The sequence below is a fragment of the Anguilla rostrata genome, chromosome 4, assembly GCF_018555375.3.
Source record: "Anguilla rostrata isolate EN2019 chromosome 4, ASM1855537v3, whole genome shotgun sequence".
NCBI lineage: Eukaryota > Metazoa > Chordata > Actinopteri > Anguilliformes > Anguillidae > Anguilla > Anguilla rostrata.
Window position 1 is genome coordinate 38,213,558 of NC_057936.1, and position 25,697 is coordinate 38,239,254.

General features: G+C 40.5%; 1 protein-coding gene across 1 annotated transcript in view; it reads right to left on the reverse strand.

The window, feature by feature from the left end:
• Positions 1-6: 6 nt before the first annotated feature.
• The window catches only part of LOC135253364 (tetratricopeptide repeat protein 39C-like), a 28,676-nt gene continuing 2,985 nt past the window's right edge, over positions 7-25,697 (reverse strand). Inside the window, exons 3-11 of the mRNA XM_064332544.1 lie at positions 18,068-18,116; positions 7,043-7,171; positions 6,475-6,589; positions 5,854-6,208; positions 3,965-4,133; positions 2,720-2,813; positions 1,269-1,376; positions 574-683; positions 7-218 (exon numbers count right to left, since the gene is read on the reverse strand). Of these exons, the coding sequence (XP_064188614.1) occupies positions 9-218; positions 574-683; positions 1,269-1,376; positions 2,720-2,813; positions 3,965-4,133; positions 5,854-6,208; positions 6,475-6,589; positions 7,043-7,171; positions 18,068-18,116 (1,339 nt within the window). The 3' untranslated portion in view covers positions 7-8. The remainder of the gene's footprint in view (positions 219-573; positions 684-1,268; positions 1,377-2,719; positions 2,814-3,964; positions 4,134-5,853; positions 6,209-6,474; positions 6,590-7,042; positions 7,172-18,067; positions 18,117-25,697) is intronic.

Here is a 25,697-nt window from a genome sequence, read left to right on the forward strand (position 1 = left end):
TCCATTTACTAAAGCCACAGAATGACACAAATAAATGTGGTACAGCTCTTTCTGGGGGCCCCCCATAGTATGTGGTGAGGATCAGTGAAGTCACCTTGGCTCATGAGCTGCAGTTTGGAGATGGAGCAGTTGGGCAAAGCCTTCCACAGGTACAGAACCTCAATGGCAGCCAGTGTACACAGCTCCACTGTGGGAGAAGTCTTCCGTAATCTCTCTGCCTGAACACACAAATAGATGCCAATCCATACATGTACCCAATCATACACACGTGCAAAAGTACAAGCACATGTACACGCACAAAAAGAAGAGAGACACATGTGCGGCCATAAATACACATGTGCATGCACATGTGCACATGCACGCACGCATGCCCACACACACACAACAGGAAAGACAAGCAGTACAAACTGGGCTAAAGCACCTCTCTGCTAGAGGGCACGGGCACCCAGCACCTCATTAATTCAAAAAGACGGGGGTTTCCCAAAATGTTGAAATCACGCTAAACCGTTAAAAGACTTTTTAAGAACTCTTCAGGACACAGAGCAAAGCTGAAAAACTAGCGCACAAGCCCACCTTCTTCAGAGAGAACTGTTCAATCTGGTTGTTCTTCCTCTTGAAGAGCTTTTGGACGTCTTTGAAGATGGTCTTCGCCCCATCCAGGTCTCCTGTGGCTCCCTGGCACACTTTGAACAGAGTGGGAAGAGGGTAGAGTTTTTTTGAGTATTTCCACTGGTGGGTTTAAAACTACACTGAAAACTATAGCTTGCATACCTTAAAGGGCCATCAGTGCTTTAATGTTCAGTGATAAAATACCACACTCTCAGAAGAAATACCATTCTCACATCCTTTAAACACATAAACACACACACACACCAAATCCCCACTATTTCCTTGCATCTTCCTTTCCTGTAATCTTCCACCACTGTCATCTAGTCTGCTTTCTCACTTACATTTCACATATCTTTCCTAGATAAACCTTTTTTCCTTTTTACAACTGGTTTATATTTACCCTTTCTGCAGTACAGGAAACCCACAGTACACAAGCCCCCTCTCTGCGCTTGATCCATTTAAAACATTTTCCAGTATAATGAAATTGAAATAAATGGAGCAACATAAGTAAATTGCACTTCACATAAAGTGGATAAATTGGTTCCTTCCCTCAGTCTAATTTGTGGTGTGAGTATGGGAGAATCCTGCACGAACATGGGATGTTATAAGGTCCAGAAAGGAAAACAGACCCCCAGCCCACCGGGGGCAGTCATGCTAACCTCCGGTCAGGTAGGCATAGTAGCACTGGGACCACCGTGACTCGTCCTTTAGTCTCTCAAAGGACTTGTACGCATCTTCGAAGTTCATTTCAATCATGCTGCACCACCCTGAAAGTACAGACAAAAGGCTTTTTAATGGGGGTCCTTCCTACTACAAAACAATGCTTGGTTGAAGAAACATACTAAAAACGTTTGCTGGTGACCTGCTGTTTTACACATATGCATTTAACTGAGGATCACGTAAATAACAGGCAGAGATAGAGTATTATACACTAAGTATGGCTGATTATGTATCCTGTTGCATTTACTAACGTTCACACAATTAACAAGCGTCAACTTGTGTGAAATTTCTCTGTCTCTAAAGAGCAGATATACAGTGAATCGAGATGCAAGCAAGACTGAGGCACAGGTATAGGCCTTGAAGACGCACATCGTAAAAACATGGCATAAGGAAATGATCAAAAGACTACCGCCAATGAAAAACCATTTAGTGAAGGAAAAAACAATGAAATCCTGCTATTTATGGGATGGCCATTACATATTTAGTTATTACCGTGATTCAACATTACTGTAAATTTTTTCAAACATTTTACTGTAAGAATACATTTTTCACAGCGCACTGAGAGAATCTTTGCAACAACGCTTTTTCAACAACTTGAGCAAGAAATCATCAAACAACACAGATTAGCAAATATTGGCTAAAGTCACAGAGCAGTCATGGAAAATTTGTTAAAATCACAGAAAACTGAAGGAGAAATCATGGAGTGTTTAAAAAATAACAATTTATCAAATTAACCAAAGGATCTCATGCGTAGCAGTTGGGAATGACTGAAATAGGTGCTTGAAGTTTAAAAAACTCAGAGGGCACATGCCACTAGTAAAAACATGAGTAAATGCATTGATAGGGTTGTGCATTTAATTGTTTGAGCCCAACATGGAAAGAGCATGAGCTTTTTGTCTTTAACAGTAGGCAAAAAGCATGCTAATAAATGAGATGTAATTTCAGGAAGACTGCAAATGCACCAGAATACCCACATCAGGCACTGCAAGTTATATGCATGTACATCTGGCCCTTAGTGACTACAGCTGGGTCTCTGTGCCTTTTTGGAGATACTGCATTTTTGTATTACTGAGAAAAACACTGAGGTTCTCCAATACTGTTCATCGATCTGGATAAGCGCATCAGCCAAATGATTGTAAAGTATATGAAATGTAAAATGGCAATCTTATATCATTCTAAAACTGGCACAGAAATTGGCATTGAAATTTCAGCTTCAAGTGACGTCTGATAAAAGTTGCATGGCTAAGAAAAGGCATATTGTATGATCTCATACTGTTAGAATAAAACCTATTAAACATTCAGGGCTTCAGAAAAATGTCACAAAGTGTATATCGGAAGTTTCCATTGGTTCATGCTGTTCGTAATACTGAAATGATGATCTTCCACCTACCGATTTCATAGAGGCACACATGCTGGATTTCTCTTTGATCAGTAGCAAGTTCCAATGCATCATGGAAAGAAGTCAAGGCACTATTGATCTGGCACTAGACGATCATGGGGAAAAATGTAAACAAAAGCACTTCTTGTTTCTCTACAAGTAAATACAGAATTTTGTTAGCTATAAGCAAATAATTCACATAACAAAAGGTGAGCAGATAAGTCACAATTCTCCAAAAGGCCCATTTTTACCATCTTGACCTTTACATACCTTTCTGACATACATTTATATCACATCACAAATAATTCAATAATACATTTACGTCCAGAATGTGAAAATCAAAACATGGAATCAGCAATACACTTACTGTACCATTAAATTATACACTGGCTAAAGCTTGCTCTTAGATCTCATAGATTGTGTTGAAAGCAGCATATGAAAGGTCTTCCTCCTACTCCACTCTAAGCAAGCTTAGCTGTAGTCCACATAGTGAAAAGGAGCAGCTAGCTACACCACGTGCTTCTTCGGAGAACTGTGGATGTTTACGCTCTCTCAAATCCACAGTGGGGTTTGCACACAGTGAGGGGCTGTGGTTACAGAAAATTAGGGAGGGGATTTGATGTTTTCAGCCCCACATTGGATGCCAAAGTTACAATTAGAGAAAAATCCTCTTAAAGAGTCAAAAAAATTGGGAAAAAGTGAAATGTTCAGTAAGCCCTATGCAGCTGACTCAATAATGGAAAATTGATTTATTGTATGTACAGTATATCTCAGCCCCCTCTTAATATTAATTAATATTATCTGAAGCTGGGTCCCCATAAACACACCTGGCTGTGCAAGGTCATGTTGTCATGGTGTGCATGCTACATATACACAGATTCATAATGTTTGCCAAAATTACATATACAATTTTTGACCTTCAGGTCTTTGCTGAAATTGTGGTAAAACAATCTCTAGGTGCAGGTCAGTTCCGCTGTGTCAGAGGCAGTATGTGTATGAGTCAGGATAGGTGCGGGTCAGTTCCGCTGTGTCAGAGGCAGTATGTGTATGAGTCAGGATAGGTTCAGGTCAGTTCCGCTGTGTCAGAGGCAGTATGTGTATGAGGCAGGATAGGTGCAGGTCAGTTCCGCTGTGTCAGAGGCAGTATGTGTATGAGTCAGGATAGGTGCGGGTCAGTTCCCCTGTGGCAGAGGCAGTATGTGTATGAGTCGGTATAGGTGTGGGTCAGTTCCCCAGTGGCAGTGACAGCACACACACCTCTAACCTCTGGATCCTGCCTTTGAAGAACATGAAGAGGGACGAGTGCGGGTACTCTGCCTCCTTTCTCTGCAGGATGGATTTGGCCTCCAGCAGACCTCCCTGTGTGTCAGAGCCATCCAGCGCAAAGAAGGGGAGAACCACCGTGTGGTACCACAGCAGGGCCAGCCTGAAAGAGAAAGGGGGGGAGGGAGGTAGAAAGAGAGAAAGAGAGAGGGAAAGAGAGAGAGGGAGGGAGAAAAAGAAAGGGGGAAGAGAGGGGGAGGGAGGGAGAAAAAGAGAGAGGGAAGAGAGGGGGAGGGAGGGAGAAAGGGTGAGAACGTGCAAGAATTGCGGAGGGAGGCATAGGGAGGTAGGAAATGAAGGTGGGGGATAAGACGGAAGGAAAGATGAAAAGGGGAGGAGTCAAGGAAGGGAGTAAGGACCATCACCATCAGAATGAATGAATCACTGCATTTATATAGCACTTTTCTAAATGCTCAAAGTGCTTTAGTGATGAGTGGGAACTCACCTCCCCCGCCACCAATCAGAGGGCTCACAGGACATGCAGAAACATATAGCAGGGGAGGAAAGATGCAAAGTCTTCTGGTTTTCCCTGAATCTAATCTGTAGACTCTCCCCATCTGTCTGCATCACATGGATGCAGTTGCCATATTCTACCACCAGAGTGCATCTGATTGCTATACATTGTACACTACTGTTACATGCACGTTCAACTGAATGTTCTGCTAAAATGTGCTGTAGACATTCAAATGTGATACAATTTTCATAAAATACCCATCAGGAGGGTATTGGACGTGCTTTAAAAAAGGAACTTAATCTGGATCGGATATTCTCAGCAAAATAGAATGAAGTACACACATAAATAAAATGAATTGTGTCTGAAATAACCATCCTTGGTTATATTATGAACATTGTCATTCATGACAATTTTGTACTCAATGTATGATATCAATCTACAGCATATAAAATCACATTTTGGAGATACTTCCACGTATGCGTGCGAGTCACCAACTGTGTGAAAAGTCATCAATTATTTAATTTGATAGATCCTTAGAAAGAGGGAGGCCATTTTAAGAAACCTTGGCATTACAATGTTTGGTAGTCACAGATCTACATCAGCAATGATTTTTAGTTCTTTTGAAGGTTTAAAGTCTCTTGGCATTTAAGCCCTGGATATTCAGTTAGCAACCCCCAAGCTCATCTCTATTCTTAGATCTGACAGTCACAGGGCGCTCTAGGCCTGTTACTGCATTCCAAGTTAATTCACCCAAAAGCTAAAAATAGGGCAGTTGAGCTAGTTCAACTGCATACTCCATTGTCTGGGAGTATTAGAACTGGATGTAATAAAGTTATGGAATGGGCTAGTGAAGTCCTGAACTTCATATCTTACTGTTTTAATTTTTTAAAAAGCACAATTACACAGTTAAATAAGAAACCATTCCCCTCACCTTATTACTCACAAATTGACTATAAAAAGGGAAAAATTCTATAATTATTACATTTATACCAAGGCTTGGATAAATACTAAATTCTGAGTGGTTGACTGGTGTGCATTATATTTGGTTATTGGCAATAATAAACATGTAAAATGTTTTTATAATACAATTTATAATATTTTTTCCATGAATTTTAGTTGTAGCCACAGTATAAGAGATATAAACCATTCCATGCCAGTATATACACAAGAATATATGGCACTTCAGGGTGGTAAACGTATCACCACCCAGTTGTGTGTATATTCTTGTATATGCACAGCATATCATGGTTTATATCTTACATACGTAATCCCCACCGCCCCACGTTTTTATGCAAGAATTAATTATGAAAGGGAAAGAACCTGAATTTCTGTGGAAAAACCCTCATTTCCCTCTGGCGCACCTACTCACGTAGCTAGGGGGGCCTTCATGTCCTTGCTTTCACTGGCATACGTGAGGGAGGAGAGACCTTCGTGCCGGTCGCCGGGGAAACCCAGCAGGTTAATTATCTTCAGCAGGTGCGGCGGCACCATGGAGATGCACAGGTGGAAGAGGCCGTAGCCGAAGCTGACCGAGCCCTTGAGGCGTCCTAGGGCCTCGGCCGTCACCTCCTCCCTCGGGGATGCGTTGTCATTCACGGGGCCAGGAGGCGGAGCTTCTTGGGAAGCCCGCCTCTGGTACGCCTCCTGCAGCAGGACGATATCGCTGTGGCACTTGTTATACATCTTCCAAGCCTTGCGCAGGATCCAGCCGCCTTTGATGTACGCTGGAGTGGTTCAGAGCCAAAAGGAAACAAAGGACCTGCCATCATTAAAAGCATATATATATTTTAATTATAAATATGCATTTTATTAATCATGCTTAACTGTTCAGTTGCACTACTAAAACGGTTCAAAGTAATCACTTTCCTTTTCAGTAAATTGAACTCAAAGCTTTGGTCACTCCTCTGATGAGAAACCTTATAATCATTTGTGTTCAATACTAAAGAAAAAAGAAAACTCAGGAGGGTATCGGTGCAGAGCAGAGACGCACCTGAGAGCTCCTGCTTGACGAAGGAGAGCACGGCCAGGTATACCTGACAGTCCGCTACGATGATCTGTCTCTGCAGGCGATCCACAACTGTCACGCCAGGCCTCGGGGAGTCCACCTGAGGAGTCAGAGAGAGAGAGAAACGCACAGCATCGTGGGTACAGGACATTCAGACAGAGCAGCTGGGTGCCGTTCAACAAAGGCGCCATCCGGCAGCGTTCAACTAAATTGCCGCAGGCGCCTGCTTTCAATTTGCATGCTTTCCATAAACAAACGCTCATGCACGAACGCCAGGACTTACAGTGAGGTGGAAAGGGGGATGCATTATGCTACAACCACAGCTCTAAGCACTTATCACATAGTCTGTGCCGTCACGACAAAAACACATAGAAAGAGTCAAAAGGATTACAGGGCCTTATGACAACCGGACTGGAAACAACAAAGGTTTTTATTTTTTACTTTTATTTTTTTTAAAGACTTCAGATTCAACTGTCCCTTTGTCGTCTCTGAGACGTGAGACCCCGCAGTTCCCAGTCAGAAAAGGGAAATGGCCCCCTCCCCAGGCACTCACGTTCTTTTTGATCTTGTTCTTGATGGTCTCGATGACCCCAGCGTTGTCGCTCTCACAAAGCTTCTCCGTGGCCCGCAGGTCCTCGCAGGCGGTCTGCATCTTCTCCTCCTCAAAGGTCATCATGGCGTTCTGCGAAACACAAACACGGCACATTTCAGTCATCCCGCAGCAGCATCCCGCTGCAGCCTGTGGACCCACATTTCACTGAGCAGTTTGTACAGGGAATAGAACTGCAGAATGGACCTCTCTACAGCATTTTCATAAATGCCCAGTTTTGTTAAGCAATGCCTACATTACAATTTGACCAGCTAACAATGATTAGCAGAATGTTATATGATGTCATATGAGATAATGTGATATGTCAACATCGACCCCAGCCGCCCTACAGTACCTCCCCAACAGCATTAAAGCCTGCAATTTAGGCCCCTGTCAGGAAAGAAAAGCATGAGCCAGCCTTTTCCGGGGACTGCGGTAATGGACAATCATGTCAATGGAAAAAAATAAACAATCAAATCCATGGTTGGGCGAGTGCCATTACGCTGAACAGGGAACAATGAAGCAGGATGTTCAAGGACAGTTATTTCACTGGCAACGACAATAAAAATTTACTGGAGAGAATACAAAAAATTCCAGAGGCCATTCACTCCTGTGTTCTTTTACGCACTAAACATCTCTCAAACCACCAATTTTGCTTCAGCCGTAATTTTCCTGTTTTTCACTTGAATAGATTTGCTGCCTGTGGGCGGGGGGGAGATGTGGAAAAACCTTGAACAGTAGATGCAACGCAATAATGCGTTTGGAGGAATGGAGTTAAGCCTGTAATGTCACAGATCTGTGGCTCTTAGACCTGTAACAAAAGGTTCTTTCTCCTGCACAGTACAGTAGAACAGCAATAACACAGGCACTGTACGCAAGAGTGTACAGCTTCTGTTTTCACAGGGATTAGCAAACACAGTCATTTTTAACTGCTGAAGCCATTTTCTTATCATTCAAAACTTTTCATAATTAGGAATATTTAAAACCTAACCTCTAATGAATTTGTAAAAAAGAAAAAAAAAGGGGAACCACAAAATTCCTCTGGGCTGTACAAAAACTGATGGCTTTCACACCAATACATACAATTGCCTCACTACATATAATGGCCGTGTACTTTTAAAAAATGTCATATCTATTGGGGTAGTTTTATTTTACCTTCATGTATATCAGAGGAACCTGGTCCATAGAGGCAGAGGAGGTTGCTCCTCCTCTATATTTGAGAGGCAAGATTGAGATCAAAATCTAAAAAAAGAATAATTTGTTGAAATAAACCATTACCAAATCTCAGTATCATTTATAAAATATTTTTAATCTCTTCTTTGGAAAAAAATCTATTATTGAAATTCTTATTAAAATGCTTCAACAGCGACACCTGCAGGGCAGGCAAGAGGAAAAAGGGCAGTCTGTGTGAAGTGGTGGGGGGGGGGGGGCGATGGCAGAGGAGGACGGGCTCCTGCTGTCCTCCTTAGGGCGGGATCTCCTATATCAATTTAATCAGAGACTGTAAAAATTAAAATAATTTAATGTACTTCATTTTTTTCATGCTAATCTGTTATTGGCCAAAACACGTAAAATGATGCTCCAAGGGAGGACATCCTCCTTAACCAATCAACAACCAGAGTACAATATTGACATCGCGTTGGTCCAATGATAATTTCCAAATTTCATCTTCAATTCTCTACCATTGTATTGTATTATCACGTGCACATTGCAACTACTTTTTAAAACACATCACTAAAAAATTAGATTTTATTTAAGCCTTTTCAACCAGAGGAGGTTGGTCCACAGAGGCAGAGGAGGTTGTCCTTTTTTTGAGAGCAGATTACGATTCATTTTAAGCAGTAATTGTGTAATAAGCCAATCAACAGTTTAAAGTATTTTAATCTCCTGGAAAACTAACTATGAAATGTTTTAAGATGCTGCAAACGAACTGGGCAGTCAAGGAAAACGGCAGCGTGAAGTGAGGGGGGTCAGCGGAGACATGGACGCAGACGCAGAACGTGGGATGGGGAAGAACATCTTGTGGATTATTTGTTGTCACAGCCATTCCACAATTTGGATTACGTAGCAGGTGAGGATCAAGACTGCTGGACGACCAGCTCCACAGATAACCATGGTCAAAAATGCTAATTCTAGTGACACCCCGAGGTTCCAGAGCCAGTAGTAATTATATGTGTCTTTCCCTCTCGTTCACCTGGCCCCTTTTTTATATTCATCCTTGTGTTGTAATATGAGGAATAAACCACGACGGACTGTCCCGTTATTGGAAAATAATATAGGGTCGTTTAATCACCCCCGAAGTAGGCTACGTTATTTTCCAATAACGGGACAGCCCGGATGGGTTTACTCCACTTATTCAACGGGTTACCAACAATGACTATACATGGTTACTTTTATATTTATCAATTTTTATCGATTTAATCAGCTGCAAGTGAAATAGTCTTCCGCGGGCGTTTGGGCATATTATTTTACCGTTGTCAAGCAAAATCGGTTAGTTCCATTTGCACCGGCGTTGTTAAACAAAAAACCTCAGGTCGTTAATTGTATGAAAACAATGATTCTATCAAGAAAAAATAGTTCCTTTTCGTTTTGTACCATACAGTATAGCACCAATTTTGGTCATTTTTGTCATTACATTATTTAATAAAACTGCATGAAACCATAAGTCAATCAAATTCATCTCCCTAGCACTGTCTTAATTTTTAAATGGTGTGGTCGCAATGTAGCCTACATAGGCTAACGTTTTTCTAAGACCCTCTGAAACGGGTTTTAAATGCCAGCTAGCTTTATGACAGGCTCGCCGTCACTTGTCACCTAGCCAATATTAAAATTCTTGGTTTTAGGTCAGAATGGCCTCACGGCCACCTACATAGTTATCTGATATGCATTTATCTGACTCAAAATTCAAAGACTTTTAGTTAGCAGAGATGTATATCTAGTTTTTATATTATCACTTTTGAGAAACAGACCAATATAATCTGATCTAGCTCTGTTTTGACCATAGAAATGCTCTCTATCCCTGCTCTCCCCTCCACAAAGGAATCATCTTTGGTGCAATTAAAATCACACACATGGTGTCCTGGGGTTTTCTCTCCTTTGAAAGTTATAGGCTACTTTTATCTTCTGGCGGGAACATAGAACACAAACTCTTGGGGGCCAGAGATCTCTACTAGAGAACACATTTCAAAGATTTTGATTAAAAATTTTAAAGCAATCTGTGACATTTACTTGCAATCATTGAAAATCTTAATGTCTATACAGATAATGGTTTTTGATAATGATAATGGCCTGATAGAATTTATTTTTACATTTTTAGAAGCGGTTTAAGTTTCAAGGGAAAACCAACGCAGTGCAATTTGGTTTTCTTACATGGAAAATATTTAGCCTGAAGGATATTATTTTGATAACAATATCATAGTGCTAAGCCCTGCTTCACAACAAGTGACCAGTTTCACAACAATAGACCAATCACATCTGTAGGTAGGCAGTGTAGTGCAGTAATGAAAACAAATGTCTTACCTACACTTAGGCCCAAAACAAACCCAACGTATGTACAGGAATGCAAATGACAACACCAGGCCGACACACTGCAAACGCACGGCCTGGGTGTACATACTCAATGTACGTTCTTATGTCCCTGTGTAGGTAATAAACCCAAGTCATCAAGGGGGCGATCCAGGACAGCTACAAAAGACTGAATGGAAGAATGCATAAATCAAAGTAGACAGCTTCATCCTGCTGTTGCCTGCTCGCCTTGACGGTTGACACTGCAGCTTGCACTAGTGTTGCATTAACAATTTCAAGTGACAGTTTAGAACACAACAACACGTGAAATTGACTTTCCGTAGCTTGAAAGCATCCGCATTTTTGCGTCCCGTATGTTTCGGGCCTTGCACTCTGGTGTGTTGCGAATAATTCTACTAAAGGGTTTAATGTTCAATCTGTCCAGAATGTCACTGTCTGTGCACATGTAAGACAGCCAGGTGTGTTAGGGCGCGGTCACACATACGCAAAATTAGCATTGGCGAATATTCGCCTCCTGTTCACTTCCATTCTGTGCGAGCGAAGGAGCGAATAAAACATTCGCTTCCGGTGGCGAAGAAAATTTGCATCTTCGATTCGCGTGGAGTTCAACTTTGGTGAACTTTGACCGGTGAATTCACAGCCTCAACCAATAGCAAAGTGTGTGTGGTTGACCCCACTTTGCTGTAATTGGCTGTAGTTTTCTTAGTGAGCCAGGATGGAGGAGACTTTGATTGTTGCATGTGTCTAACCAGCCGGTATTGTGCAATCTTCAGTGTACATTTTCCCGTCGCAAAACCAACAACCGCTCATGTGATATCACAACCGCTCATGTGTGACCAACAACCACAACCACTCAAACAGACTACAAACCAGCAAACCGATTACCATGTGCATCACATCCTGCACTGCCCACATCCAGCACGACAAGATACGAATTTCGCCTCGGCAGGCGATGGTCATTTGCCTGCATTCGCACATGTGTGACCGCGCCCTTAACCTTATTTTCAGTCATTACATTCTGCAGACAGACATCCATCCATCCATTATCTGTACCAGCTTTTCCTGGACAGGGTCGCAGGGCGTGCTGGAGCCTATCCCAGTGTGCATTGGACAAGAGGCAGGAATACACCCTGAACAGGCCGCAAATCTATCACAGGGCACACGCACCATTCACTCACCCATTCATACCTATGGGAAATTTAGAGTCTCAAATGAACTTAACCTGCATGTCTTTGGACAGACACAGGGAGATCATGCAAACTCCCCACAGAAAAAGAAACTCTGCAAGTAGATTTTCATACCGTACGGAAATTAATGGAAAACAATGGTTGCATGGAAGGTAGAAGAAACAACTTCAACAATCTAAAAAGCTATTGTTTGCTTTGCAGCAATATAACGTAAATACAAAATTGATAGTAAATAGGCTTTAGTATCCAAAATACCGGTATGGTCCTTTAAAGGCATACTAAGCAGGATTTTTTCAGCCTTGCTATGGCCATGTATTTAGAATAAAAGAAGTCTCCTCTTCCATCTTAAACCCTGCCGACTCGCCCCCGAGTTCCAAATCAACATGCAAATTCATTAAAAACTACCTGGTAAATTTTTCCAATCAATTACTCCAACTGGATATCACATTGTAATTTAAAAACCGGACATTCCAGTCAAAATTCTAAACATCTAGCAACCCTAGCTGAATGGCTACAGGTAATATTACTTACAGGTCCAACCGAAACAAGCTAACTCCACATCGCTTTTCATATCCTTGGCAAACTACAGCTGACGCCACCGAGGAAAAGCAATTCCAAGGTTAGCTATAGTTCTTGAGCAAGCGCTGTCAGCTTGCCGTTTTGCTTTGCTGTGTCTGGGCCATTAAGCATCTAGCTACGGTAGCTAGCAACAAACATTCCGCTGCTGTGTAGCCACTCCCAACCCTCCCCACACAGAAAAGAGTGCCTTGCCCAGAAACGTCCCAAACACAAACTCAAATTAGATTAAAGTGCATAAAGGCAGAGATTGCTAGTGCATCATAAATATGCCTTAGCATGGTTATTTCATAATATTTTAAAGGTAAAAATCCTGCATAGTATGCCTTCAAGTTCCTGAACAGGCAAGCAGACCCAACTGGAAATGAAAAGACAACTCAATGCAGGCAGTGTGCCTAGGCAGTGTGCAAAGTGTAGGCCAGAAACAGGCTGAGCTCTGTCTCCACTAGGGCTGTCAAAAAATATTTTAAGTTTGAAAACTATTCGAAAATCTTTCTTTTTTTAAAGTTCGAACCTAAATTTGTGTATTCGAATATTAGTTTTGGATCCCATGTATTGTACTTAACACGCAGGCTTTAATTTAATGCGGTGAATCATGTTCATGCACACAAAGTTCATTTCCTGTGCTAACGTTACTTCCGCTGTCAACAAAAAACGTTCTGCCCTGTACCCAGAGCAAGTGGATCGTCTGGTTTTCCTTACCAATAACCTCCGGTGATACTCAGCTCCATGGACACCTAACGTTACTGGTCAGCTAGCCTCACGAGCCAGTCTTTTTTTTCAATTCGTTCAACAGATCTGGTCAGCTAACAATTTAGGATAAATAATGTTCCCATGGCAGGCTATGTTTCCTTTCTTTTCTGAAGATTTTGATAAAATTGGATGATGAAAGAAGTTAAATTACTTACTCTGTTTAGTTTGTTTATGTTGTTTTAGGCTACAGGTAGGCTATTAGCCGTTTGAATAGTTAGAAATAAACAGCAATTTACTATAAACAATCATTTCCTTATGATTATTAACTGCCGATTTGTGGCAAATTACATCAACGATAAAGTGATTTATTCATTTGCACATTAGGCTATAGTGCAGGGGGCTCATATATGAAATGAACTTGAGTGCATACGTCAAGTGAAGACCTGACGTAGAGCCACGACCGTTTCCACGGTCAAATCGAGTCATGTTGAAATTTTTATAAATCACTACTTTGACGTGATTTTCTACGCACGCGCCACACAGTTGATGTAAAATACGTTTTATAAATGAGGACCCAGATGTAGTAACCTAGTATTAAAGTTCACCGATGTCCTCTATTCTCCTGCCCGATTGTGAAAAATAACGCGTAGGCCAGTTTAGAGGGAGCGTCACGTGCATATTGCGCCCGACAATAAGCAGCTTATTTTTGTTAATTATATGCAAATGATATTTGAACTCTAACTAATTACAAAAGCTAATATTCGAACTCAATTTCATGGCACTTTTGACAGCCTTAGTCTCCACCATGACTGCGTGTGTCCAATCGGAAGTCAGTTAAGAAAAGCAAGTCAAGCAAGTTATTTTCAGTCAACTATACCTTTTTTTAACCTATAGCTCATGATTGTAGCTATATGGCCAGGCTTCTGCATACAATTAATATTGAAGCAATTTGAAAGGAATTTCAATTTCAAAAACTACGGAGTGAAATCACTTATAATTATATAAAAAAATAAACAAAATAGAAACTAAAAACTAAATAAGCATAAAAATGAAAACATGGGAATCACACTCATTACATCATATTTAAATTGTTTTTTTTATTTATTACGTAAACAAATTTGCTACAGCCTGTCTTTCAACATCTCTAGTTTGTAGACAATGGGTGTATTGCCCCCCCCTCCATGGCAATCCACTACAGGGCAAGTTTTGAGAAGCAGACAGACCAAAGTGTCTGCAGAAGGAAACAGAAAAAAGTAGTCTATTTGTTGCTGATGTGTGAACTATTTCAACACACCTATTAATCAGTCTAAAACCTGAACGAACGTAAAAAAAACAACTTGATGCCTATGGCATAATCATGAAATAAAGACAAGCTCTCTGCAAGCTCCCCCCCCCACAGCAAACCCACCCACCATGATAGCAAACAGGACTGAGTCAACAGTGTATTTAATAATTCACGCCTGATGAATTAATGAATTGTTCTCGTCAAGGTTGTCCTGGCAACATGAGGCAGTAGGACCTAGTTCAGCATTGCAAGGGCCCTTTCGATCCCAATTAAGGAAAACTTCAAAGGGGGACTGGGGCTCAGAAAGGTCAGGCTTGGATGCATGGCATTATGTCATACTGTCCAACTCCTCCCCCCAGGTCTGAGTGCAATGGAAAATGTGTACCCGAATGCAAAGGTTCCTAAACTGTGTGCTGGGGAAAAGTATTTACAGTATATCATACACTTCCCATTACATCCATTCAACCAGTTACAACATAGGCTAATATGTGAAAAAACATATTCAGCTTTCTGTTTATAAGTTTTTCAATCCATATACTACTTACGAGTGTGTTACATGCTTAGAAAATTTGGATAGGAGCACCTACAAAAATTACAAAATAATTTTTCAACCCCAATCTGTAAAAGAAGGCAATGGCATGTCACCACATAATAACTTTCTGCTTCATGGAGAGTACATATTATACAGAGAAAAGTTGAACAATACGGTCCCTTCTGAAACCAGGAACATGCGCTTCCAAACAGCTGTACAAAATAATTTGCTGTAATGCAACGGAAATGGCAAATAAGCGTGGGCTGTTGTGATGGGGGCGGCTCCAGTTCCAGCTTTGATGGCTGGTGAGTGATTACAGTGACTACAGACGAGAGCCCTCGGTGATAGGGCCAGAGAGCACTGCTGCTGCACGCCCCCATTGAGCAACATCCCTTACCTCTGCTCTCCTTTTCGAAAACTGCTCTGGCACAAAACGCATCCAGCAGTTTTTCGTTTTTTTTTTTTTTTTGAACCAAGTATAATGTGCACCTGTGCGCATCTGAGCAAGTTACTGAAGATACATTAGGGTGCAAGCCTACTGTTATTGTCATTTCTATTACTATTCAGCCTTCTTCCTTTTACCAGAAAATGGTTACAAGTCTTTCAGACATTTGTTGCGATGCAGCATGTTCATAACAGTCCCTAACAAGTTTGAAAAGGAAAAGTTTCAACATCAATAACAAAACAATGCAAATGAGGCTATGTCAGTCATCGTTATGCTAATCATTCTCAGGCAGGCCAAAAAGCAGTCCTATGACACAATGTGTACTAGTTTTGAACACGATGTTTGGTCTAAATTGGACATTGGGAACTATATTATTAATGAATATTAGGCTATATGAATCCTGTGAAATCAAAGTGTTTGATTTGCATCCCATCAATTAGCTAAGTTTCTCAAAAAGTTTTTTTTCTTTCTACAAAATAATGTTTTAACTGAATTTGCAACAGAAACATTGTTTTGTGAAAAAAACAAGGCTGCCGCAAGAACTGGAATATTGTGCATTGTCAGCAATGATGTCTAGGGAGCTGAAGCATGACAAACTTGTAATTAATCAAACTTTATTCCAAAGACCTTAAGAGATTGGAAGACAATACACTTTTCTCTTGTTTTTTTCATGTCCATTAGCCTATATTACAGTTGAGGACAAGAGTTTGCATACACCTAAGCTAAAGACATTCAAACTCAATTTTTCACAACTCCCCACTTTTCATGTTACCATACATTTCCTGTGTTAAGTCAATTAGGGGATCTACTTTATTTCCATAACAGGTCATTTCAAAATAATAGCTAAAAGACTTATTTTAGCTTTTACGCACTATATCAGATTTTCAGTGGGTCAAAAGTTGATATACACTTTGTTAGTATTTGGTGGCATTGCCTTTTAATTGCTTAACTTGAAACAAAGGCTTGGGTTAGCCTTCCACAAGCTTATCACATTACTTTGATGGAATTTTTGCCCATTCCTCCTGACAGAACTGGGGTAACTCAGTCAGGTTTGTGGGCCTCCTTGCTCGGACACACTTTTTCAGTTCAGTCGCCAAATTTCTATGGGATTCAGGTTAGAGCTTTGTGATGGCCACTCCAATACTTTCACTTTGTTGTCTTTAAGCCATTGTGTTACAACGTTGGAGCTATGCTTAGGATCACTGTCCTGCTGGAAGACCCAGTTGTGACCAAGCTTTATCTTTCTAGCTGATGTCTTGAGCTGTTGCTTCAAGTGTTCCTCCTGCCTCATGATGCCATCTATTTTCTGTAGTGCACCAGTCCCTTTTCCAGCAAAACACCCCCACAACATGATGCTGCCACCCCTATGCTTCACAGCTGGGATGGTGTTCTTCGGATTTAAAGCCTCACCCTTTTTTTCTCCATACATAGCGCTGATCATTAAGGCCGCAAACTTCATTCTGGCTTTTTTTATGCCGGTCTTGGAGTAGGGACTTCTTCCTTGCAGGCCATGGCGATGTAGGATTCTCTTAATGGTGGATGTAGCCTACATACTTTTGTACCTGATGCTGCCAAATCCTTCATCAGTTCCTTTGTTGTTGTCTTGGGGTTCAGTTGAACCTGTCGGACCAAAGTTCGTTCAGCCCTGGGAGTTAATTTGTGCCTCCTTCCTGAATGATGCAGTTTCTGTGTGGTCCCAAGATTTTTATATTTGCATACAATTGTTTGTACAGATGCTCGTGGTACCTTCAGTTGTTTTGAAATTGCTCCTAAGGAGGAACCAGACTTGTGGAAGTCCACAATTTTTTTCTGAGGTCTTGGCTGAGTTGCTTGGATTTTCCCATGTTATATCAAGGGCAAAAAGGCAGTGGCTCTAAAGGTAGGCCCTTAAATACAGCCACAGGTGCCAATTAGCTCACGATTAACTCCTAATTATGACAATTGGCCAATCAGAAGCTTCTACAAAGTCATTAGGCTACATCAATTTCTGGAATTTTCCAGACTGTTTAAAGAGACAGTCAACTTAGTGTATGTAAACTTTTTACCCACTGGATTTCTGATATAGTGAATTAAAGCTGAAATAAATATGTCTGTAATCGATTGTTTTAAAATGACCTCTGTTGTGAACAAAGTAGATGTCCTAATTGACTTGCCAAAAGAAATGTATGGTAACGGAGTTGTGAAAAACTGAGTTTGAATATCTTTAGCCTAGGTGTATGTAAACTTTTGGCCTCAACTGTAGGCTTGCACAATAAACTTCTCATGGCTATTATTTATCAATAAAATCAAGCGCAATCTGTAGTTATATGTGAATAATGTGTCAATACATTTAAATTTAGTTATGCATTAGATGCTCACTTAAGTGCATAATGTGCAAAAAATGCCAGCTATGTAAATTGCATGGAAAAAGGACCTCTCATTAACTAGGGTTGTGCTACGTCAGTCTGACCTTCCCCTGCAGAGTCAGCATCTTGAGCCTGCAGGTTTGACGGGAGACAGGATACAAGAGAGGAGCTGTTTTAACCAAATGCACTGATCTGGGAGCAAACAGGGCTGCTGAAGAACTGGTCAGCAACAGAAAGCAGAGTGACAGGTTGTGAAGGGTGCCTAAACGTGGGACTTCTTCCTGATCGGTCCGCCCCTTAAGCACCTGTGCTTTTCTGCAAGACGGCACTGCTTTTGATGGAATGAAATCCCCTGTGTGTGAAATGATAGGGTCAGGGTAGAGAACTGGGGGGTTACTCACTAGGAAGCTGACAAAGCTGGCTCCGAAACTCATCAGCGGGCTGTAGTTCCTGAGGGGGGGGGGGGAGAGAATGAAGAGTATGTCATCTTAAAGGCCTCATTACAGCATGGGCTAGGGTCAGTGTCAAGAGTGCCACCCACACCACTTGAAGGGAACTGGCACAGTTTCATAACTGCAGTGATTCATATTCTCCCCATCAACAGTATGTACAGCTGCCTTGGGTAGGGAGAGAGAACCTGAAAGAGCAATACCAAGAGAAGGAAAGACAGTGAATGGAGGGGACAGGGAGTGAAAAGAGAGGGTGGGAAAAGGGATAAAAACAAGGGAGGAAAAGGGGAAATGGAGAATACATGAGGACAGCAAGGCAGAGAATAATAATTAGAGATATGGGAGGGAAAGAAAGAAGGTGAAAGGTAGTGATACAATTACATAAGATTAAAACAACTACCTTTTCTCGGTATGCATGTTCTGAGCCTAGATCCTCAGTTTTCTTGAATCAACATGTTTGAACCACTCACAAGAGCCAAACTACATGCTTTAGGCTTAAATGATCACTCTGGGAATGGGAAAGTTAACATCATGTCTGATTACCGACCCTGACAGATGCAAGTTTGAATCCAAGCACAGTACATGGCTGCTCCTTCGAGAATAATACTGCATGTTACTCCATATATAAATGATTGACTTGACAGAATGCAATGCTTGTCAGAAAGGTGAAACTTAAGTAAACACTATTCTCACGAAGATCCAGGTCAGCTTACAGAACTCATTCATTTGGGTGTACTGTTCTCTGAGGCACTTGGTTGAGCATTTCATGAAGCAGGAACACAAACTGTCATTCAACTGTATTAATTTCACATAAGCTAATTCCTGGACTTCAAGGATACAAGAAGGATAACTTTAAATGTAATTACACCAAATATGCGGGTAAACTTAGCAAATAAATGTGAGTCAAATAGGGGTTTTTCGAATACAGGATGCAGCAAGTATAATTTCCACAACCACAACCTCAAAACAATACATTTATCAACCTTCAAACAGTAGAGGTACCAATGAAACACTTTTAAACATTTATTAAAAATAAATATTTAAATAAACATTTATTCATTTATTTTTTACAGCCTATCATATCGGAATCCTTCAATTTACTACAGAAGGGAATTGCTTGTTAATGCCTGAACTAAATTCAGTGCCTTGGCACAATGTCGCCTGATCATGCTGTGTCCCCCCAAGTCGACCCCATCTTCAACTGCAATTAGTGCTACAGTGACATTTACCCGACCAGTGGGAAGGGAATGGCCTAATGTGGAAATACTTACATTGACGAGAACATGGAGTATTGGGCTTTTGTATTCAGGGGGCTGGGAGCAATCCTGCAGCCCGGCCTCACCTACCAGTTTGTCATAGTTAAAGGGGCAGTTCACCCATTAATTAAATTAAGGTATGCTTCCACTTAACCGGAGTAGGGTCTGTCCATCCAGATATGTGACAAGTTTTTCATTTGCTGCAGTTCACCCTGACAAAATGGATCTCACGGGCCCACCTTCGTGTGGCTTTAAAACTCCAAAAATTAACATTTGAAAAATTCAACAGTAACATGTCTTTGCTAACATTATCCCATGATTATTCAAAAACATCCACAGAGCTTAAGTTCTGTACAGTTTCATTGATCTTCAACCGAAGCATGCCAACTGTGTAACCTGTATATGCACAACGTCTTATACAGGCAGATTAGTACATAACTTGAGCGGTGGAGATGTGACATTGGTGGAATGCGACTTTTTGTAGTTTCACTATAGCAACTTGTTTGCAAATTACTTTGCTGTTATGTGCTTTAATATAGTAAGTTGCTCGCACGTTGCTATATTGAAACTACAACAAACAGTCACGTTTCACCACGTCACCACCACTCAAGTTTCATACTAGTCCGCCTGCACGAGACTTTGCGAAACTATCTGGATGGACAGATACTACACTGGGTAAGAGGAATCATACCTAAATGTTCATATTTTGGTGAACTGCTCCTTTAATGTCATTAACTGTGACAAACTGTCACAGTTAATTTGTGATTTGTGATTTGTGATTTATGTACCTCTGTTATATTTGACAGGCATATTATAAGGCAAATTGCTGTAGAAACTCAGAGATACAAATGCACTGGTTCTTTGGAACTCTGAAATGTTCCTAACTTTGAAAATGATATAAAAATACAATTTAATTAAATTAAAAGTTTCACATTTTTAACTTTTAATTATGGAGTCATTATTTATATTATTGTAGCCTTATTTTTATTGGCTACACTCAATGTGTAACTAGGAACCTTAGCTCAAATAAGTCAAAAGGACCTTGCTAAAACATTAATATGTTTGATTGGCTTCAGACCTGGGTCAAATACATATTTGTTTTGAATTCAAATACTTTTCTACACTTTACTGATCTTGTCTGGTGTATTGGAACCAATGAAATACTCTCAAAAAGTGCAAACCCTGCCTTCTGGTCATATTGGCAGGCTCAATTACACCAGGCATGATCAATAGAGCACAGAAAAGTAGGCTATTTGAAGCCAAAACAAATCAGGCTGCACCTCTCCCCATCCCTCCCTACCCCCCTGTAAATGATTGTAAGCTTAGGGTTGTAACTAGGCAGCTGTTTCGTAGGTGACTTAGGTGCATTAACTGTCTTAACTACTGCTTGTATTTTTTCCATAGACTGCGTTGTTGCCGTTCTCGTTGTGTTAGTGTTAATCAGTTTAACCTTCAGGGTCCAAGTTGAACTATGCGGTTGTTCCCTGCACTTGGACCGGTACTTCTCTCTAGGGGTTTTGTCATACTTGTTCCTGGTTATGGTTATATACTTTGTTGTACGTCGCTCTGGATAAGAGCGTCTGCCAAATGCCTGTAATGTAATGTAATGTAATGTAATGTAATTTGACCCAGGTCTGATTAGCTTTATAAATAGATCACCTTTTCAGTTAAATACTGTTTGGTCTTTGATTTTTCCCTAGCCCTCTTCATATTAATAACTAGGCAATTCCATGGCAAAACAATGACACTCAGAGGCACATTTTAAACTTTCAAATGAGTGTAAAATCAAGAATTCTGACTGCACTGTCCAACAACCCATGCATCTTTTTAGTAAAGAAATATACAGATTACTAAGCTTGGTAACTGAAAGATGCAAAAAATAACAACACAGGAACACTCTTTTCATGGAGGCTAGAGCCTGTTTTCCAAGAAGCTGAAAGCTATGATATTACACCTTGAATTATAAAAATATGGTACTTTTAAATTACAGCAAGCACAAGTATCCTATGCTAAAGTAATGATGGTAAAACATTAACAGAAACACTCTGACTTGTAATATACATAATGTGCATGAATATTGGTATTTAATGCCACGTTGTTAAAGATTATGCTGTTGGCACTAATATTAATATATTCTATATGTTATGTTCTACAGCCCTGGTATGATTTATGTCTAAAGCATAATGCACAAAAATTATATAAAAAACGAATTCTTCTCCAAGAACGACAAAGATTTCTAACAAGCTAATGCTAATTTGTTCAGTTCACCAAAATACTTTTTAATTGGCTTCAGCAATAACCTCTGCAAAAAGAAAAGGTTCTTTATTGTCGTCAGCTGTAGTTAGAAGGATCCTATGAATCTCACTTAGACACACGTATCTAGAAGTGACAATGCGGCCTTTAATGAGAAAGCCAAGGCCCTTGAAAAAGACAGAGCCTTTTGTTACACTCAGACAGGGGGAAGAAGCAGGAGGTGACATGTTGAAAAAGGCATTTTGTACCAGAGTACTGGCTAAAGAACAGAGTTTATTGCCCTATTTCCAGAACTAAAAGAAATCAAAATAAATAAATAAATAAATATGTTTAAATGGAACTTTTCTTCTCCAACTCGTCATATTCTGGGGCAAAAATCAATAGGCCCTACTTCATCTGAATGTTGATTTAAAAATTTAAACATGCATATAAATTGTATATTTCTGATTTACTATCCTGAGAATATACGCTTTTAGCTTACATTGACAATAAATTTAACACCAATTATCTTCAAGTCATCAATACCACTTTTCTTCCCTGTATTCTCTCTGTCTGACCTCTTATTCCTAATACAAGCAAAATGCTTATACAATCAATATACAATATACATATATATACAATATACATATACAATCAATGATATATAAACTGTGCTTGAAGTCTGGAGCAGCACTAGGAGCCTAAATAACACTTCATCCATTTCCGCACAAGTCACCAGTTAGACAAATCTGAGAGAATCCCAATGTTTACTCTGGAATGGATCACCATCACTTAGCTAAAATCAGACAACATCTTAGTACAATATTATGCACAACACTAGACTAGATGACTCATTCCTGAAAATGATTATTGCTCTGGTTGAGAAAGCTAGCTAAACACAGCATTAAATAATGGACTATTAGGGATTGTATTGCCTTGTGGCAACATGCAAATGAGACAGGAATACAGTGTGTGTTGTTTTAGAGCTACTGTGAGATAATACCCAAAATGCATCATGGACTCCACCTCTTGTCATTACTGAGGCACCATGCCACATTCTCCCTACCCCACTCTCATCCATTCACACACACACATATTCCTCACACACACTCTTCTAAGCAGTTATCTCACGTCCTCTAGTCCATGCTCATTACCATTACATCATGGTACAAACTGACTCACTCTCTCACACAGGGGAGAGAGAATGTGTAAGTGTGTGTGTGTGTGTGAGAGAAAAAGAGAGAGAGAGAGAATATCTCTGCAACATGTATGCTCAAAGAAACTTCATGAATATATTTATGCACTCCACTATCAAATAGGTCCTAATTAGTACAGGGAAGTGGGAAAAGCAGGTGCAGCTGATCAGTGCACTACCTCAACCTTCAGCTACAGAGTTCTTTAGCACAGAAACACAACCACACTGTCTACATACGAACCTGATACTGTGCCCCATTTTGTCAGTGGCACTGGGAATGTAGGTTGCTACTATGACCCTCACATTAGCATGGGAATCGCTCATGGCTGGATAACATGGGTGAGTGAGGTAATGATGTCACGAGGGGATCTGAGACTACCCTTGTTTGATGCCTGAAACAAATGGAGAAGTCTAAGGAAAAAACTGCAAACTGGCCAGTTTCTTTCTTTACTTTTCAGACCAGCAATCAAAATGTGTCATCTGATCACATGCTGGCCTCAGAGTTTATCAGATAGGCTATGCAATATGCAGCTGTGTTTGGCCAATGTTTTATGGAAAAGACATGCACGTGCACAAATTCGTAGCTGAAATTCTGACAGTTTCCTATTAATAGTATTATGAGTAGAACATCTTGTTTTAGTGTATAGTATATTCTCAAAGGGCCTTTATTCTGAAATTCCACAGTGAAAAGTTGTTGAAATATTTGTGCAGTGACCTGGGGCCCTCTAGATTGTGCCAGAAGTGGAATTAGTGATTGGAAACATACAGTTTCCTTTTTACATTATTCTGAGTAGATTATCCTTTGTTAGTGTATAATATATTTGGAGGACTTTTACTCTGAAATTCCACAGTGAATCGTTCTGGAACTTTTTGTGCAGCTACCTGGGGTCCTCAAGAATGTGTCAGAAGTCGAATTAGTGATTGGAAACAGACTGTTTTCTTTAAATAAATTCTGAGTACAACATCTTGTTTTGGTGTATAACATATTTGAAATGTCTTTATTCTGAAATTACAGTGAATCGTTCTTGAACTTTTTGTGCAGCTACCTGGGGTCTTCTAGAATCTGAAGTGGAATTAGTGATTGGAAACAGACAATTTCCTTTTCATAATATGCTGCATATGATATATGTATAAGAGACGTCAAGGCTCTGAATATTAAAATTCCACAGTGAATTCTCCCGAGTCATAACCTCCTTGGTGAGCCAGTGAAATTGATTTGGCGTTTAGAATGATAAATAGTGTATTTTTTTCATTTCACTTTCTGAATCATACCCTAATATTATTAGTCGACTGTAAAGTAGGCAAAATGAAAGCGTTGGCAAACCGTGTTTTTCGACGGATTATTCAATTAATTACCGTAATAATAACACAAGTGTGCATGCAGAAAGAAATAACGTGGCGGCTGGCTTGACTGTGATTTCCGAAGTGGCGGCTGGCTTGTCCGCAGTGGTTAAGGTGGTATATACACGTGCCCCCCCCCGGGTGGTCGATAATAGGTGCTCTCACTGTAGCTAGCTCTAGTTAGTACAGGTGTGCCATGGGTCTGGACGGTTTCGTGCTTGTTTAAATACACACACACTGGGTTTCCCTGATTAGACATTTTAGCATGTCAAACTCATAGCAATCTCAACTCCTCTCATTAACATGTGACACAAAGTCAGCCAATGAAAACTCTTATTAAGTCCAAAACTATATTGTGGGAATGTCACTCTGGTTCCCATTTAAAATGGCAAAGGCCTGCATTCATTACCATTAGCAGCCAAATTAAAAGCAGAGTGTCAGAATAACTTCTGTATTCTAAACAAAAAATGAAACTATTTGTTCAGCTTACTTCCGTGAGTGATTATGTCATGTAAAGCAACATAAGCATGTGACCATCTGCAAGTCAAGTGGAGTCATAATGATGCCTCGGAAGTATGGGCACAAATTATGTCATCAACAGTCTGAAATGCTTTGTCATGTACTAATGTCATATTGTAATGATAGTTACAAGCTGTGCTGTGCACATAAATGCCATTAATAATGTGTGAATTGCAAGACTTAAAGCATGCAAGTCAGCACTGCCCAGTGTATAGACAATGCATATAAGCTCACATAAACAAATACAGATAGCATAAGCAACAAAGAATATCTTCTGAAAATGATGTGATTCAAGGGACAAAAGGAACTTGAGAAATCTGTGGCTTTGGCAGTAGGGCTATCTGTGGATTTTCATACATTATTACAATGGTTTCAGACTGGACATGTAGTCACTCCACAGTCCAAACCTGTGACCTTAAGAGCAATGGGCCTCATTCACCAACCATCCTTAAGAAGAATTTTCTTCTTAAAACCCACTTACACAGCTTCGGACTACCAGCACCACCGCAGTAGTCAAGAAGGCACAGCAGCGACTCTACTTCCTGAGGATCCTCAGGAAAAACAACCTGCAAGAGAAGCTGCTGGTGTCCTACTACCGCTGCTCCATCGAGAGTGTGCTGACATACTGTATCTCTGCGTGGTATGCCAGCTGCTCTGCAGCAGACAGGAGAGCCCTTCAGAGGGTCATAAATACTGCCCAGAAGATCATCGGCTGCTCACTGCCCTCTTTGGAGGACTTATTCAGCTCTCGTTGCCTCAGTAGAGCAGCCAACATACTGAAATACTGACCTATCCCACCCTGGACATCATCTATTTAACCTGCTGCCCTCTGGCAGACGCTTCAGGTCCATCATATCACGGACAAACAGACTTAAGAACAGCTTCTACCCCAGAGCCATACGAGAACTGAACACTGCCAAACACCGACCCTGACTATTTGGGACCTGTGTGACTATCAGCACTACATACTTGCAGTTACATTTAAAGAACACTGCACAGATGTTTATATTTCAACTGCACCTTGTATGTATATATTCCT